The sequence below is a fragment of the Diospyros lotus genome, chromosome 5, assembly GCF_014633365.1.
Source record: "Diospyros lotus cultivar Yz01 chromosome 5, ASM1463336v1, whole genome shotgun sequence".
Lineage (NCBI taxonomy): Eukaryota > Viridiplantae > Streptophyta > Magnoliopsida > Ericales > Ebenaceae > Diospyros > Diospyros lotus.
The window spans coordinates 31,941,808-31,958,811 of NC_068342.1; the positions used below are offsets into that span (position 1 = coordinate 31,941,808).

The 17,004-nt window shown below is 36.4% G+C and overlaps 1 protein-coding gene across 1 annotated transcript; it reads right to left on the minus strand.

Moving 5' to 3' along the window:
- Nucleotides 1–353: 353 nt before the first annotated feature.
- On the minus strand, nucleotides 354–12,747 carry LOC127801996 (uncharacterized). The gene is made up of 3 exons (XM_052337596.1): nucleotides 12,040–12,747; nucleotides 2,187–2,306; nucleotides 354–768 (listed from the first exon to the last, which is right to left on the minus strand). The coding sequence occupies exons 1-3, from the start codon at nucleotides 12,595–12,597 to the stop codon at nucleotides 757–759; spliced, it is 690 nt and encodes a 229-aa protein (XP_052193556.1). The 5' UTR covers nucleotides 12,598–12,747; the 3' UTR covers nucleotides 354–756.
- Nucleotides 12,748–17,004: the final 4,257 nt, after the last annotated feature.

The window sequence follows — 17,004 nt, forward strand, 5'->3', positions numbered from 1 at the left end:
TCACCATCAATCAAGCCTCAATCTCACTATCGTCTTTCCCTCTCTCAATCATTCCCTCTCATAATCGTTCCTTCTTGCACTCGCCACCAATTGTTTCTTACTGCTTGTGTTTATATTATATTTGAATTATTTTTTATATTATTTTTATATTTATTAAAAAAAACTTTTATATTTTTTAATGTATACTTTATCTTAAATTTTCATTTCTTATTTTTTTTTTTTAAATATCATTTTTCCGCTTCCTTGCAACCTAAACTGTCAGCGCATAGCCATGCCTGCCAGTACAAATCCACAAAGCCATTTTCTTTCCTATTAGCTTGTTCAGAGTCCAAACTTCAACAATAAAAGCAGTGTAGGGAAAACCATTGCGGCCAATTGGCGGCAGCCTGATATCTAAGAAGATAAAACATAAGGCAAACCATTCTGTGAAGAAACATGTTTTACAACCGAGTACACGTATAGAACAGCCACTTCATAATTTACACAATTTCTCTGCTGGTTCATCAAGAAAGACAGAGTTGATTACAGCCATGAAAAAGACTCCAAAGAACTTCATCACAGAAAACAAAACAACAGGGAAGTTATTAGTGGAGGATGAAAAGCAAGTATTATTATCTGATCAGCTTGAACACCCCCACGCTCAGATTTCCTATAGCGGCCCCAAACAATCCAGTAGGATGTTGATTATGTATCTATGCCAAATACTACAGTGTCCTCCTCTTCCAGTGAAGCCCAGGAATCTAATGCATTGGGTTTTCATTCTGCGACCTGCATATGGAAAATAAGATATTCGGTGAGATACAAACAGTGCACAGTTTTTATATGGGGAATGGATTTGGGTTTTTTAACCTTACGTGGCCATTCATCATTGGAAATGGCCAGCAATTGCCAGACCAGATTTAACAAAAGCTTTTCCTAACCACTTGGTTGAACGCAAATAGTTAAGGCCTGTAAAGACCTAGAAGGGCTACAAACAGCAGAAACTATCATTACTTGGCTCCAATCCTTGACTGGAACCCATCAATAATTGTTCAGGAAACCAGCAACCAATTATGAATGCAAACCCAACAATGACCTATTCCCCACCACCCTTGCAATAGATGAAATTAAAAGCTCGTGCTGCAAGGGAAACGGGCAGATTCACAATATCTTCTGGCACTAAAACAACTGGAAAGAACAATTCAAAGTAAATTGCACAATATGACAAATAAATTGAGTTCATAATTGAGTTAAACCCCAACCATTCATAGCAAGCTCGTCAAAATGAGGGGTCCAAGTCAAACTTTTGCAAAACAAATCAGCAATGCAGGATAACTGTGGAAAAGACAGGTAATGTCAAGGGCACAAAATTACTCTATGTAAATGCAAATCCTCTACAAGCTTAAATGAAGCTAGGGTCATGGTAAAAACATCATAGCCATTTATAGCTAAGGAGTGGAAGAACTTAGAAACTTGGCCAGTCATTTTCTAATACTTTGATCACTTTGAAGTGGAAGTGATAAGGCAACACCCCCCCCACCCCAACACCCCCCCCCCCCCCCCCCCCAAAAAAAAAAAAAAGTATATATATGCATATACTCTCTTGCATCTTGGGCCCTGTTGTACATAATCAATTCAGCAGACTAAGATTTTGTACAAATTCCAAGGTGGAATGATGGAAAACAAAATAATACAAATGTACTTATAAGTTCATAGGTATGTAGTGCCATTTGGAAGAGGACAAAATTTATCCTAATTGTGATGAGTGACATCAACTGCAATCACATCCTCAACTGCAAGTATGTGAAGAAATTTTAATAAATGCAACAGAACTTGCTCAGGAAGTCTTTTGGCTATTGGAACTCTACCAATCAAATATGGAATTTCAACTTATTTGCAACAAACTTATGTCCTGGGAACATAACAAAGTAATCTGGGCATTTTCACTTATTACCATACATAGTTTTTCTATAGAGCCCTTTGAACAATTTTGGCTTGTATCCATAATGTTAAATAGCAAAATCATATATTGCACAAAGACACCAAACAATGAAGAAGAGTTCTTAGATAATAACTTATTCACCATATTAATAGATAAGGAAAAGCAGGAGAAAAAGAGTAGAGAATAATCCTTGGTAGAGCATAGTGCTGCAGAGCGAACTTCAAACAGAAAAGAATTACTTAAGGGGACGAGTCCACTAAATTACCTGGTTAAGAGGATTATCGGGAGATTTCTTCCATAGCTTCCATATTAAGTCCTTGTACTGGGTGTGAGTAAGACCTGGTTTCTCTTCCTTCAGCCTGGGAAGCTCAGCTTCCTGAAAAGCCTGTGAGAATATGAAAGCAAAGGAGAATATGAAGCATTCACTTTACGGATATTGTGAAAAAAAAAAGAACAAAATCCAATATACATCCAACTTAACTAGCAAAATCAACTTCACTTGATCCCCCAAATAACAATGCTACCTCAAATCAATAGCTTATTATGGAATGTTTTTATCAATCTACTGCCAGCCTCCATATAATTCTCATACTCAGCATACATGCCAAAATTCAAATTAACTGGATACACATAGTCATCAAATCAATATCATGCCTCACATTGGAATCCCATGCACTCACACTTACTTCCTGCAAATATAAATAGGGCTAGTTGATTGAATTAGAAGTTTTCTCATTTTGAGCAAAATGCAAAATTACTACGGAGGAAATGGAAGGCAAAAGAGAATAGCCAGAGGAGAAGAACAGCAGGGAGGACCCTTCCCATAAATAACTAGATAAAAGTGCTAAGTTATTAGTAAATGCATAATCCAAGAAGTAAAGCCTTCAATATAGCCAGGAAACCACTACTTATTGCATAAATGCGGGGAGCAGAAACTACTAGGAGGATTAATCTTCCATACTCTTCAACTCACAAATGTAATCCAATAACAGCACAGCATTGGCTGAGAAAATACCAGGACTAAAAGGAGGCACTGCATAACCAGTCTTTTCATTTTTTTGATGTTCTCATTTCATAAGCCCCAGATTGCTTGCCTTATTTAATGACAAGTAAAAGAACAGGGAGGCACTGATCCCACCAAAATTCTTAACATAAAATTAGAATTGAAAAATACAACAAGTCACATATTCTGTATTATATAGTCCATAGATGCTATATGCTATGTTGCATCCAGAGACTATTTTACCATTACGAGACCCACATATGTAGCTAGAGAAGACTATACCAAAATTCTAGATGTTCATCCAATCAGAATATAATTCAACTACATGCTCCCAGTCCTCCTATTTCACTAGCTATTCCTTAATTTGTCCTGAGCCTAGAAATGAATATGCAAGAAAAATAGGGGACTCTACGAAAGACATGTACCCAGATTATACCTATAAGTAAACAATCTACAAATTCTGAACATAGTCATCATTAGAGGCCAAATGGCCAGATTGGACTCTCAACAAGTGTAACCACTATATTGTCTCCCAAAAAAGAAGAATAAAGACACTATGTGACGACCTAGGGTTTTCCTAGGGTTCGGATGGGAAATTGAAAAGAGCGGGGAAGAATTAGACAGAAATGGAGGGAGACAGCAAGAATAGAGGAGGACAAAGGAGATTGAGAGGGAGAACAGAACAATTGAGAGGGAAAATTAGAATTCAATTCATTCAACAACCTCATCCCCTCCTCCTACAAGTAGCCTTTTATAGGCATCAACTAGTAGCTAACTGAAAGCATATTCTAAAATAACAGCACCCATGTGCTGCTAACAAAATTATAAAATATCTCCTAACAAACAATTGTAACTCCATTACAGTATTGCCCCTCTAATACCCCTAAGGTCATGACAATCCCCCCCCAAAAGAGAGTTCTTGTCTCCAAGAACTTGCCGCTACTAACCCTGTTCTTCATCTAATTCCAGCCTTCACAATCTGATTTCTTCTTCACATTTTCTTGTTCTTTTCTCTTACTTGCTTTGGCCTCTTTTTCTTTCTCCATCTTGGCTTTATCTAATAAATGAAAGAGAAAAACATCTCTTTGTTCAGCATTTCTTTCTCCTTCTTGGCTTTTTCTTTCTTGTTCTTTTCTCTTACTTCAACCTCTCTTGAAGTACCTTCTTTATTTTTCTCTGCTAAAATCAACACCAACTCCTCTGCATCTTCAGTGGCTAAAAAATATCCAACAATATCATCTGTTGTGATTTCCTTGATTGTGCCTAAAAGACCAACAAAAATCTTTTGCCACACATAGACATTTTTTTAACTGCTTTTTCCTCCTCTTTGGCTCTACTTTGTAGATCCTCAAAAATTAGCTTTCTATTATCATCAAGTATTAAAGTACCCCCTTTTTCAAGAGAAACAGACCTGAAGTCTTCAAAATCCAAAGTAGTTATGATGGTATCCTTTCTCAAGTTCACATCATCTTTTACTTCCTCATCTTCCTTAGAGATCTCATCAATCGAAGTATCTTTTACTTCTTGAATTTCCTCATCCATTGCGGGAAGTTCATCAACTTCTTGCAGCAAACTGGAGGTAGCTGTAGAAATACCTTCATTATGCTGGCTGCTCCTAAGATAACTTTTAGGTGTAGCCCATGCTTTCTGTAAATAGCTTCTGGCACCCACTATTGCATCCTAGCCCTCTCTGCTGATGCTTGTATCGTGGCAGGATGCATCATCTTCACCATTGGTCTCAGCGTATCGTTAACACCATTAATGAAATCTTGATACAAAATAAGACTCAGTCAAAGTAGAATGGAAATTGAGCACCAGTGCTTTCAATTTCTCAAACTTGACCAAGAACTCCGTAACCGAGTTCTCTTGTTTCAACTTGTTGAGCTCTTTTTGTAACTTTCATCTCCAACTTGATCCTTCTTGGTAAACTTTATCAATAATTCATCAAACTTACTTAATAGACCTTTCAATTTACTATCAATTCCGTCCTGTGTATTTGTCGTTCTTGTATCCATCTTCTCAATTCAAATCCTTGCAAATTCTCCTCTGTAATAGCTTCTTGATCAGCTTCTAAATTCTAATCGAACCCCAAAATTCTTTGTCGAATCTATTTCCAAGGATTGCCTGAGAATCGAACATTGTTGTTATCTTCTGGACTGAGAATCAATCACCACATCAGCCAACAACCTAGGATTGGTTGCTCTAGATGAATCACTTTGGGTTGCCTAGATCGTAGTCGCCTATGAATCTGCTTCTCAATTCGCGATCGACTGCTCTGGATCCGCCTCCTATGTTAGTCGATTTTGCTTAAGCCAATAAAATCCGCCAGAATCAAATCAAAAATCACCTAGAACTCACCTCTCGCTCAACTTCCAAAGAATCGATTGGATCTACTTGGCAAGGATCACTTATGATTGGCACTTCGCTGATGTTCATTCATTGCGCAAGAATTTGTTTCTCACAGTCGCCCTCCTGATTTGCTTCCATAGCCGAAGACTACCTGACTCACAAGCCGGAATTCGCCTTCAAATTTCAAACCTAGCGGCTACAAGTTTGCCAAAGTCACAAACAAGGATTGATCAACTCTGCTTCCGATCGCGCCTTCCTATAATAGTAGTGCGTTTATTGTTAGATTAAGTTATAAAAATCCATGGGCTGCCACTATCCATAATTTCAAATAGGGACAAGATCTTTACCTACACCTCTGGCAAGAATTATTCTGAAATTTGGGGGTGAAGCTACAAACGTCGACTGCTTATCATCCCAAAATTGATGGGCAAACCGAAAGGGTAAATCAGTGCTTGGAAAATTACCTTCGGTGTATTTGTTTCTCCAAGCCTAAGAGCTGGAACAAGTGGTTGTCCCTTGCCCAATGATGATATAACTCAAGCTTTCATAGTTCACTCAAGAGACCTCTCTTTGAAGCCTTGTTCGGATACAAACCCCCACTACTACTGGCGGTAATACCCTCTCTTAGTACTAAAAGGGCTGTGGATTATTATTTACAGCAACAGCAGGAGATGTTGCAGTTGATTAAGAAGTAGCTAGTAGTGGCTCAAAACCAAATGAAATAGATTGTAGACTGTAGAAGAAGCAAAAGGGTGTTTGAGGTAGGAGATATGGTGTACTTAAGGGTGAAATGATTTCAGCAACATGCCTTCTCACCTTCCCCAACATCCAAGTTGAGTCCCAGTCCAAGTATTATGGGCCTTTCGAAGTGGAGGCTAAAATAGGGACAATGGCCTATCACCTGAAGCTACCTCCAATGTATTGGCCCATCCGGTTTTTCATGTCCCTCCTGAAGAAATCTGTTGGCCCAACGGAGACCACAAGACCACATTTACCCCCACTAGCTGAAGACTTGGCAGAAAATGTTGAACCGCTTGCAGTGTTGGAAAAATAAGTCATCTACCAGGGATTGATACCTTGGACACAAGTTCTTGTGCAATGGTCTCACTTGCATCCCGATCACACCACTTGGGAGTATCTACCTAATCTCCTTAAACAATTCCCTGTCATAACCTTAGAAGCAATAAAAGAGCAATATTGTACTAGGCTTATAATAGTTTGTTAGGAGATATTTGCAATTTGTTAGGAGCACATGGGTGCTGTTATGATTCAATTAGCAATCAAATTTGCCTATAAAAGGGCTACTATAAGAGAGAAGATCATGTATGAATTGATAATTGAATAGTCTGCTTTTCCATCCTCTCTCTCTCTCTCTCATCTTTACCTACCTCACTTTCTGTTCTTCCCTATTCTTCTTCTAAATTCTCCCTTCATTCTTCCAATTTCTAATCCAACCCTAGGTTCATGAACAACCCTTCATATAAAGGGACAATCTGATATTGTTGAAAGAGAAGTTAATATAAAGGGAAATTCCAACAAACACAAGGAAGAAGGTTTGATGAATTGTTTGCATGGAATCAGGAGATTCCAACTAAAAATCCAATCAAAATTAAGGAAGAGAGTGTTGGAACTGAAGTAAACTTGTCAAGTAAAGGTGTCAACGGTTCGGATTGATCCAGTTCTATAAGAATCCAGTAACCGAACCATTTTTAACGATTCCAAAAAAATAAGAACCGTAACCAAACCATTACCAATCCGAACAGATATAAAACCAAACCATGACCAATATGTCACACCGAACTGGTTTCGGTTCGGTTTTGATTCTATCCAATTAACATTTAGCTTCTAAACATTTTCGCAAAATATGAAATTACAAACAAATTTGTTAATTAAATAAACCATAACTTCATTAATGCTTCAAGTAAGTAAAAGTAGAAAAAAATAATTCATAGACTACCTCATCAAATGAGATTACATCGACCATTTAGTATAGCAATAGCGCATAAAAGTCTAGAAATAAAAGACTTCATGAATCTCGCTAATTTCCTAGGAAGTAATACTATTTATGCGTATGTGTATATATATATACCCAAAAAATTATAATATATATATATATAAGTATAATATCGGTTCTAGTTCGATTCGAACCACGGTTTGGAAAAAAAATCAGTAACCAAACCAAATATATCGGTTCTTAATTTTTTAGAACCAGAACTTAACCATTGAACCTTAGAACCAATCCAAAAGGCACGATTCAGTCTGGTTTGGTCCGATTCACCGGTTTTCGAATATTTTTTGACACCCCTATTGTCAAGGGTAGTGCAAGGTCCCGAAGAAGAAAGGAAATTGGATAAAAAGATCCGTGCATACCACATTTTGCAAGAGCAGGAAGTTGAAAATTTGGATGAGGATCCCGACCCTACCAAAATGGTTGGAGTTTCTTTAGATCGTACTAGCCAAGTTTGTACCTATTTTTACACTGCATCAAAAATTGAGGGGGGGTGGCCAAGGATCGATGAAAAGGCTGACATGCACAGCTTAAAGGTTGTCTTTTTGGAGGTGTGGCAAACATTTGGAACAACTATGGAGATCTGCGAAGACAACATGTTACAAGTGCAAGAAAAGCAAAAGAGAAGGAACACAAAGGCAAAGAGGAATGTGCCTAGAAGGAGAAAGAGGGAAAAAAAAGATTAAACAGACAGTGAGAATGGGAATTGGTTGAAGAAACAGCGGCTCAATAGTAATAAATTTCGTGTGGGACAAGAAACCTTTTAAGGCGGGGGGAATTGTCATAACCTTAGGAGCAATAGAAGGGCAATGTTATAATAGGCTTATAATAGTTTGTTAGAAGATATTTGCAATTTGTTAGGAGCACATGGGTGTTGTTATAATTCAGTTAGCAGTCAAATTTGCCTATAAAAGGGCTACTGTAAGAGAGAGGATCATGTATGAATTGATAATTGAATAGTCTGATCTTCCATCCTTTCTCTCTCTCTCTCTCTCGATCTTTCCCTCCCTCACTTTCTGTTCTTCCCTATTCTTCTTCTAAATTCCACCTTCATTCTTCCAATTCCAATCCAACCCTAGGCTAAACCCTAGGTTCATGACACTCCCGCAGGTGGCTCAACTGTTGTAATTTCTTAGGGACAATAAATTTTTTAAGCGGGGGAAATTTGTCATGACCATAGGGCACCAGGAGGGTATAATTGTAATTAGCTGCATTCTGTTATTATTCTGTTACTTGCACATGGCTGCTATTGCTGTTACAGCCATAGAACTGCCTATAAAAGGCTGATTGTAAGAGGGTGGGGATTTTTTTTATGCTATGAATGGAATCCTTTCCCTCTCTCTGAATTCTCTCTTTCCCCCGAACCTTCTATCTTTCTCTAATTCTTGCTGCTCTTCCCCTTTCAGTCTAATTCTTTCCCCATTTTCTCTCTGTTTCTACCAAAAATAACCATTGTCAGATCTTAGGATCTGACATTATATTCCTAGGCCTTTCTCATCCAAGTTTTTTTTTTTTTTTTTTAAAGTCTCCTTCTTTGAAATGCTAATTTTCTCATTACAAGAAAACAAAGAGTAACATCTAGTAAAGTATGCATGAAGACAAGTTTTTTTTTTTATTTATAATGTAATTTAAATTTATCTAATGTTTGTTGGATTATCAATAATTTCAACTTTGTTTTGTATTCAATCTTTATTATTTGTTTCTAGTCTTTTTTGAGGTTTGACAATGGTAGCGTTAAATATAATAAATGATTGTTTGTATATATTTTCTGGAATTTGAATGAGAACACAAGTGTAACTTGCATCATGCCAAGTCTCTTACTAATTGGTTGAGAATCGTTTGCATGTTTAACTTTTGAACAGTTATTTCAATCTTTTTCTTCCATGAAAGAAAATCCCCAGTAAGTTTTTTGGCTGGTTTAGACTATTTATAGCAATTTTTAGGTATATTTTCGTGATGGTTGTGTTGGTCCTTTGGCTACATTGTATATTAGTTTTCTATTTTAATTGAGTTATTAAGGATAATATTGCCAAATTACTTCTTTACTTCTATTTTCATCTTGCTTCCAAACATAAAAATTGGAGTTCAATTCTAATTTTTAGTGTTTTATTCCAAATGAAATAATTGGAATTCTAATTCTCTTGGAATAATTAAACTCAGGAATTTGTTTCTGATTTCATTATGATTGGTTCCAAACAGGCTGTTATATAGGGTTTGAGAGAAAAAAGAATTTGAATTACTTATATTTATAGACGTGTATCATAAAATAGAAACATGGATTAAAACTATTGGAAGGGATATTAAGACTTTTTTAATTGCAATTGGATCAGCAATAGACTCAAGAGCCCTTAATTCTTTACCCTACTGATGGATGAGCCCATTAAACACATCTAGAAAGAGATACCTTGGCATATGCTATTTGCAAATAACATTTAATTGGTGGATAAGACAACATAAAGTGTAAAACTAAAGAAGTTGAATAGATCAAAAACCAAGTAAATGGAATGCAAATTTCACAACAGTAAGTCAAGTCATTTCAAAAAAAAAAAAAATTAGTTCAAATATCCTAAACCAATTGCCTAAAAATATGGAGAAATTAATGAGGATGTCACCATCAAATTAAGACATGATGATTAAAATATAGAAGTTGATGCTTAATGCAATAAAGCTAAAATAAATTACTGAATGGCCATAAGACTAACTCTGTTGTATGGCACAAAGTGTTGGACAATGTCAACATAATGGAGATGACAGTCATACAGTGAATTGGAAAACCATAAAGAAAATGATAAATTTAGGAATGAGATCATAAGTCATAAAGACAAGTTGCTCCTATTGAAGATAAGATGTAAGAGATACAATTAAGATAGCTTACTCGTGTGAGAAGAACAATAAATGCTCCTATGAGGAGAATGAATGGAATGGAAGATGTTTTAGCAAAAGAAGTAAAATAAATAAATAAATAAACTACTTAGCAGAAAACTCGAGCATGATATATGTTATAATGGCTTTACAAAAGATTTGGCTGTAGATAGAAATAAATGGTGAGCTAGAATCTATGTAGTTACACCACCTAATGGAATTAGGGCTTGATATGTTATTTTATTTGTGTGAAGAACGAAAGTCTTTAATTTGAATAGCAAGTCAAAAACTTTGATTTCATGAATTCATATGAAAAATGGACTTTCCCAAGAAAAAGTGAAAAAATCAAAATTCATGTGATGAAAAATCAACTGGCCCTATCTGTTGGTGTCTTTTGTATGTGAGAAAGCAAATGATGTACTACAAGATTATTCTACACACATACTTCATCAAGCTCTTGAATGTGTAAGCCATTTCAGATGGCACAAGTCCAACTGCAGGCCAAAGCTTATCATCCTCAATCTTTTGACCAAAAGCAGTTGAAATCTATCCAGGAAGACTTCTGAACATTACAATATCAAAGCCATTCATAAAAAGTGATAACGTAAAAGAAGTTCTCAACCTACAACAACCAGTCTTTCTACTCCTAGCCATTGTACCTTGTGCTCCATTTCTCTTTCCTAATTATCCTTACTTTGTATGCTTGTTGTAACCATATCAATTGTGTTTGAAGTTCCAACTTGGACAATATCCAATTTTTGTAACTCAGATCTGGATATTTGTATTCAAGTATGGTATTAAGCTCAATTGTTCAGACATTATTCATTTCTGATATATTTTTAATATATCTGGTTGGTATCGAATTGTTTCATTCCTGGGTTTAATGGCTCTGATACTGTCATGAACTCACAAAGTCAGATGCAATGGCAGCTAGACTAAGAACATAAAACACTATCTTTCAAGTTACATACAAACTCTCTTTGACTTCGAATTCGATATTCCAAGACCTATTTCAAAGACTGAGTAGATGATTCTAAATTCTAAACAGGTTAAAGCTAGACCACTGTGCATGCAATTCAACTATTTCTATGCCCATATCTCTGAAAAGGTTCTTACAAATAGTAGAAAGCATACCTCTATGATGAATAAGGTTCTTTGTAATTGGAATAATACCTAAACTAGAAACATACATGGTGCTGAATAACCAAAATTAATTACAAAATAAACATTCTAAATCATGTGAACCTGAACCATCATTCTATATTCCTTGGGTACATTTGTGAGAGCCCAACTTCATTCTTATCCTTCCCACAACTTAATACTTAGTAACAAAAACAACAAAATTCTTAGTTGGCCAGTAAATTTTTGCAATCATACTCCTCCCTGCAAGAGTATATCTGTTAGTCTTTTAATTCATCAATCTACAAATAGAATATAAACTTTCAAATAAATTCCCCCAATGCTTTTTCGTAGAACAAACAAATTAAATTTAGGGAAAAATGAGAGCACCGGGGGCATATTTCCACAAGTGTTCAAGTACTAACTGGTACATTCATATTCATTTTTCTTATATATTACAGGTTTAAAGTTAAATTCCGTATAGTTATCCATTAACAGAGACGAAATGCTTCTTAACAGTTAAGGCATATACTGGCTTCTACAAGATTCTGGCTCCCACAGACAACTAAATACTTCAATCAATCTACGCACTGTTCAAGGAATGCAAAAAACATAAAAAAATAGGCATAACTGGGATCTGAAAACAATAAAATACTTCAATCAATTTATGTACAGTTCACGGATCCATCAAACATAAGCCCAATTACAAAACCACAATCAGATTTACAATTTTTAACCAATAATACGACACAAACACAAGATTTCGACCAAACATACCTTAAACAATGCCTTGAGCCTCCTCTCGGGATGCCTATCGACAGGCAAGTTATCTGTAACAGCCATCTGGGAAATAGCGTCCTCAACCGTCCGTGCCTCGATTATTGAATCATCGCGGTTCATATTCGCGACAAGCACCATCCTCTCATACTCCTCCTCGCCCTGGGTCCGGCTCTGTCGGCGCTTGGCCTCCTCGGCTCGCTTCAGAATCTGCTCCTGCTCCTCCTCCTTCCGCTTCTGGAGCTCCGCCTCTGTGACCTTCGGGACGGGTACAGAGACGCGATTGGCCTTCTTATCGGGCTTCCGGAGACCTTTCTCGAGCTCCTTCTCCTCCTGCTCGGCGAGGCGGCGAGCCTCGGCCTTGCGCGCGGCGGCCTCGACACGCTTCTCGGCTTCCTCCTCGCGCTTCTTGGCGGCTCGGGACTTGGAGCCCTCGGCTTCACGCCAGTACTGTTCCTCTTTGTCACGCGCCTCTCGCTCTTTCTTCTCAGCTTCGGTGGCTGTTTTTCGAGCCCTAGCCGCCTCGGCTTTGCTGTTGACTCCCATTTTCTTCGGCATCTTCTTCTCCAACACAAACGGCGACCACGCTTTCTCTCGCACAATCGCAGATGGAGATGGAATGGCGTTCGTTTGGGAACCCACAGGAGTTTGGTTATGTTACGGAGTTTCGATGACGATATACTTCCAGAGAGAGGAACTATGTATTATTCTGTGTTTAATAAAACCTGTTAACTCTCCACCGCTTTGAAGGAAGGCTAAAAGGCCGTTGGAATTTTGGGCTAGCAAGCCATTATATTATTGGATCTAGGCCCAAGCCCAATATCAACTCAGAAAATCAAATAAATGGAAATGCCGAAAATAGTCTCGCGATTTGCTTAAATTGCAAGTTATACATTAAGCCCTAGTTGAAAACGTTATCGTTTTTGAAAAACTTTTATCTAATTTCAAAATTTTGTAATAGAAACAGTGAAATTAGTGTTGTGTTTTTGAAAATTATTTTCAACGTTTTGAAAGAAAAAATAGAATGAATTTAAGCATATTTCATTTTCATTTTTTCCACCCCTTCCCTTCCAACTTTCATTTCTTCTATTCCAACTCTTCACCTTTCAACACCATTCTCTTTCGCCCTTCCTTATCTTCAGCCACTGACCATTGGTTCAATTCTTTTAAAAGTCAAGCAACTTTGTTATCCTTCTACTAATGTCTTGCAGATCCAATAGAGTTTCTGGCAAACTAGACCGAATCCTACCATCTTTCTAGCTATTTCAACTAGCTTTGATCGTCGTTTTGGCAAACTCCACTAAATTTGTCTATTGTTTCAAACATCCCCACCAAATTGACCAGATCTTGTCGATTTCTAACAACATCGACTAATTCCAACCTTAGGTTTTGGTGAACTCCTAAAAATCCAGTTGTTCTTTTAGCGAACACCACCAAATCCAACTATCCCTGACTAGTATCCATCGTCCTTGAGTAGATTGGGCGAATGGCAACTGAGGCGAACTCGAGCACCATAGATCCGTTGATGACCAAAATAGAATTGGTTGTTCATCCTTCAGATCTAAGGGCGAACTTACCAGATTTGACAGCTAAGCCTTTTTATTAATCCAACAACAACTATCGCAATAGGCGTATTGCAATGGAATAGGTTTTCTAGGGATGTAGGGCTCGATGAGATTTTTAACGCGTTAAAAGCAATTGTTGGAGATTAGGCGACTAGATTTTGAACTTTTCAATGACCCAAACTTGCATTTTGATTTCAATATGAAAATCTCACAAATATTAGTTAAATCTACACATTTTTGTTTCCTATTTGTGCATTTTCATACTAGTCACATGTAAGAATGTGTTTACGGTAATATTGTTTAAACAAAAAAATCATTACATGAATGATAAAAATTTTTAGTGGGAATATTGATTTTGAGAAAGATGTCTCAAAATGATGATATAGTAAAGGTTAAGAAGGAGAAAGCAGGGGCATAGGTGGATGATTCAAAGTTCTTATTTATTTGTCCCAAGGATGTCAAGGACTTAAAAGGACAACGATGGACTAAGAATTTCATGAAACTGACATGACATCAAATCTAGGAAGAAATGCTTGAAAAAAATGGATATCTATACAACCTTGATCAACTCAAGAATAAGTACAACTACCTATGAATAAAATTCAATGCTTTTATAATTTTACATGAGAAGACAGGTATTAGTTGGGATCTGACACAAATATTGCTATAGCTCCCAAGGATGTATGGGACTAAGTTTGCAAGGTAGGATTACAAATGTTATCATAGCTCTTAAGGTTTCATGTGAATTTAATCAATAGATTGAAAATTTGATGTAAGGAAATAAGCATGCTAACAAAATTAGAAAATGGGGGATGCCACATTACGAGTTGAAGCACATATTCGAGAACACGACTGCAACGGGAGTCAACACTTACTTGTTAATGCGACTGCCTTCATTAATCAACAGTAATGAAGACTCGCTTCCCAATTCATCGACAATGAGCATTCTAAGATGACAAGTTCAAACAAGAAAATAAAAAGGCCACATGGGGATGTAAATCTAAATGAAGTATTCTTTTACTTCAAGTCTTGGAGGTAAAAGTTTTGTGTCCCATGAATAAAAAGGCAAAGTCGAGTGGCCAAGAGGTTGACAAAGGGGAAGAAGAACTCCCAAAGTCATTGGCAGATGCATTTGATAAATTGAACCTCCTCAAAGACCTTGACCACGAGGTTTATACCAAGGTCACACAACTATTCATAACTGACACGAAGGTGTGTCGTATCTTCCTTCACATGCTAAAGATTAGGAAGAGGGATTGCCTAAAAAATCTTCAATTATTGTGGTGATGTATTTGTGAAAGAGGATCCCAAACTATAGCAAATGCTGCCTATTATATATTGTTAAGTTGTTGAGACTTTTTATGTTGTATTAAATGACATTCTTCCCATGCTTATAGTTAACAATTCTACTTTTCAAGTATGTTTTATGTTGGAACAATAATTTTCCTCTTACTACAAATAATGCTTGCAGATGTCACACGCACTATCAATTAATAGATCCTCGCATGTATGTCTAACAAGAAATTTGAAATGAATGATTCTACACTGATATACTCATGTGTGAAATTCTATAACAATAGATTAAGAGACAAAATAGGTTGCGCTATAGGACATTAGCATTGATAAGCAACAACTATGTCATTAAGATATTGATTGGGCACAAGGGGTGATGCTATGAAAATTTAGAATGTTCCCACCTTTTTTAAGAGGTTTTTTTGAAGAGTTAAAGTCTCACGTGTTTAAACATACAAAACATGTTATTATATTGTAAGAAAAAGTAGCCATATTTTTTCTCATTCTATGTCACAATACAAGGATGTGTGTGGTTACTAAAAGGTTTCAACATAACATTCTACACAAATTATTAGTGCAACTGTGCAACCTTTCACCATGTTTTGAATGCTACATGCAGTCTTGGGACCCAGATTATATGCCTTCTATCTTTCAATGTTGTGCCCCCTTGCATACACTTTAACCAATGTATTATTTTGTTCTTTAAGGTAAATTAAGTTTAACCTTATTTAACATACTTGTATATAAGGTCTCTTGTACGCATGTGATTGAATGATATTTATCATTTCTATGATTGTTTTAGTGTAATACCCCAAGAGCCTAGAGAATTGTAATATATATCGAGAATAAGTAAGAAATAAAATAACACCAATTGGATACATTTTGGGCTAAATGTAGGTAAGGAACTCCCAAATTAAGCATGCTTGAGCTGGGCAAGCTCAAGGATGGATGACCCCTGGGAAGTTCGCATAGGTCCATAAGGGTAAGTTGTTCTGGTCATTCCTATGAATGTTACAGGTGATATCAGAGCTGACCCTTAGTAAAGGCAGTCCGATGAGGGTAGGGAGTGGCGTCGGAGCTCGATGGCCTGTACAAAAAGCGGCTTCTGGCAAGTTTCTATGATGGCAGCTTCCAAAGGGGAGAAGATCTGGGACTAGTTGTAAGGTCACATGACGAGAACGTCATGTGCTCAAGAGGGGGAGAATGTAATACCCCAAGAGCCCAGATAAAGGTAGTATATATCGAGAATAAGTAAGAAAGGAAATAACACCAGCTAAATACATTTTGGGCTAAATGTAGGCAAGGAACTCCGGAGTTAAGCGTGCTTGAGCTAGGAAAGCTCAAGAATGGGTGACCCCCTGAAAAGTTCGCGTAAGTCCATCAAGATAAGTTGTTTCGATTCTTACTATCGTTCGATGGGAGATGTTACATTTAGGGTCATGGATGGATGTCATATTGAAATCATATATTAAAAGATAAGATAAAAATATTTTATTTCAAAATTTTTCATTTATAAAATATTTCTTTTTTATTGAAATCCAATATAAAATGTTTTACCTATAAATAAATGGAGCCACAGGCTTTGTTTGTATGGACATAAAATATTTTACAATGAAAAATATTTTTTAATGCAAAATGAGTTTGTAATAAATACTGACTTGGATCTGGGTTTGGGACTTGGGTTAGTCCTCTCATAAAGGGCTCCAGATCTAGATTCAGATCTACTATATGCAGTTGGATAGAGATAACTGGAAAATGCAATTGAAGTCACTTCCTTTGTGGAGGAAGTGGGCAAATGGATCAAGAAGCATTCTTGTGAGCATGTTGTATATATGAAATATATATTATGAAAATGGATAATACGAGATAGGAGAAAAAAAGTGCTCGTGTGATTCTTATTCTCTTCTCTATTTGACTCCTTATTTTATTTATTTATTAATAAACTTCAACTCTATTTATTTTACCTTACTTATAATTTTCACTACTATAAAAATTTATCATTTATTTTATAATTTAATAATAAATATGATAGTTTTAAAATTTTATAATATTTACTATATTTTTAAATAAATTTACTAATATTTTTTAAATACAATTATTTTAAAAA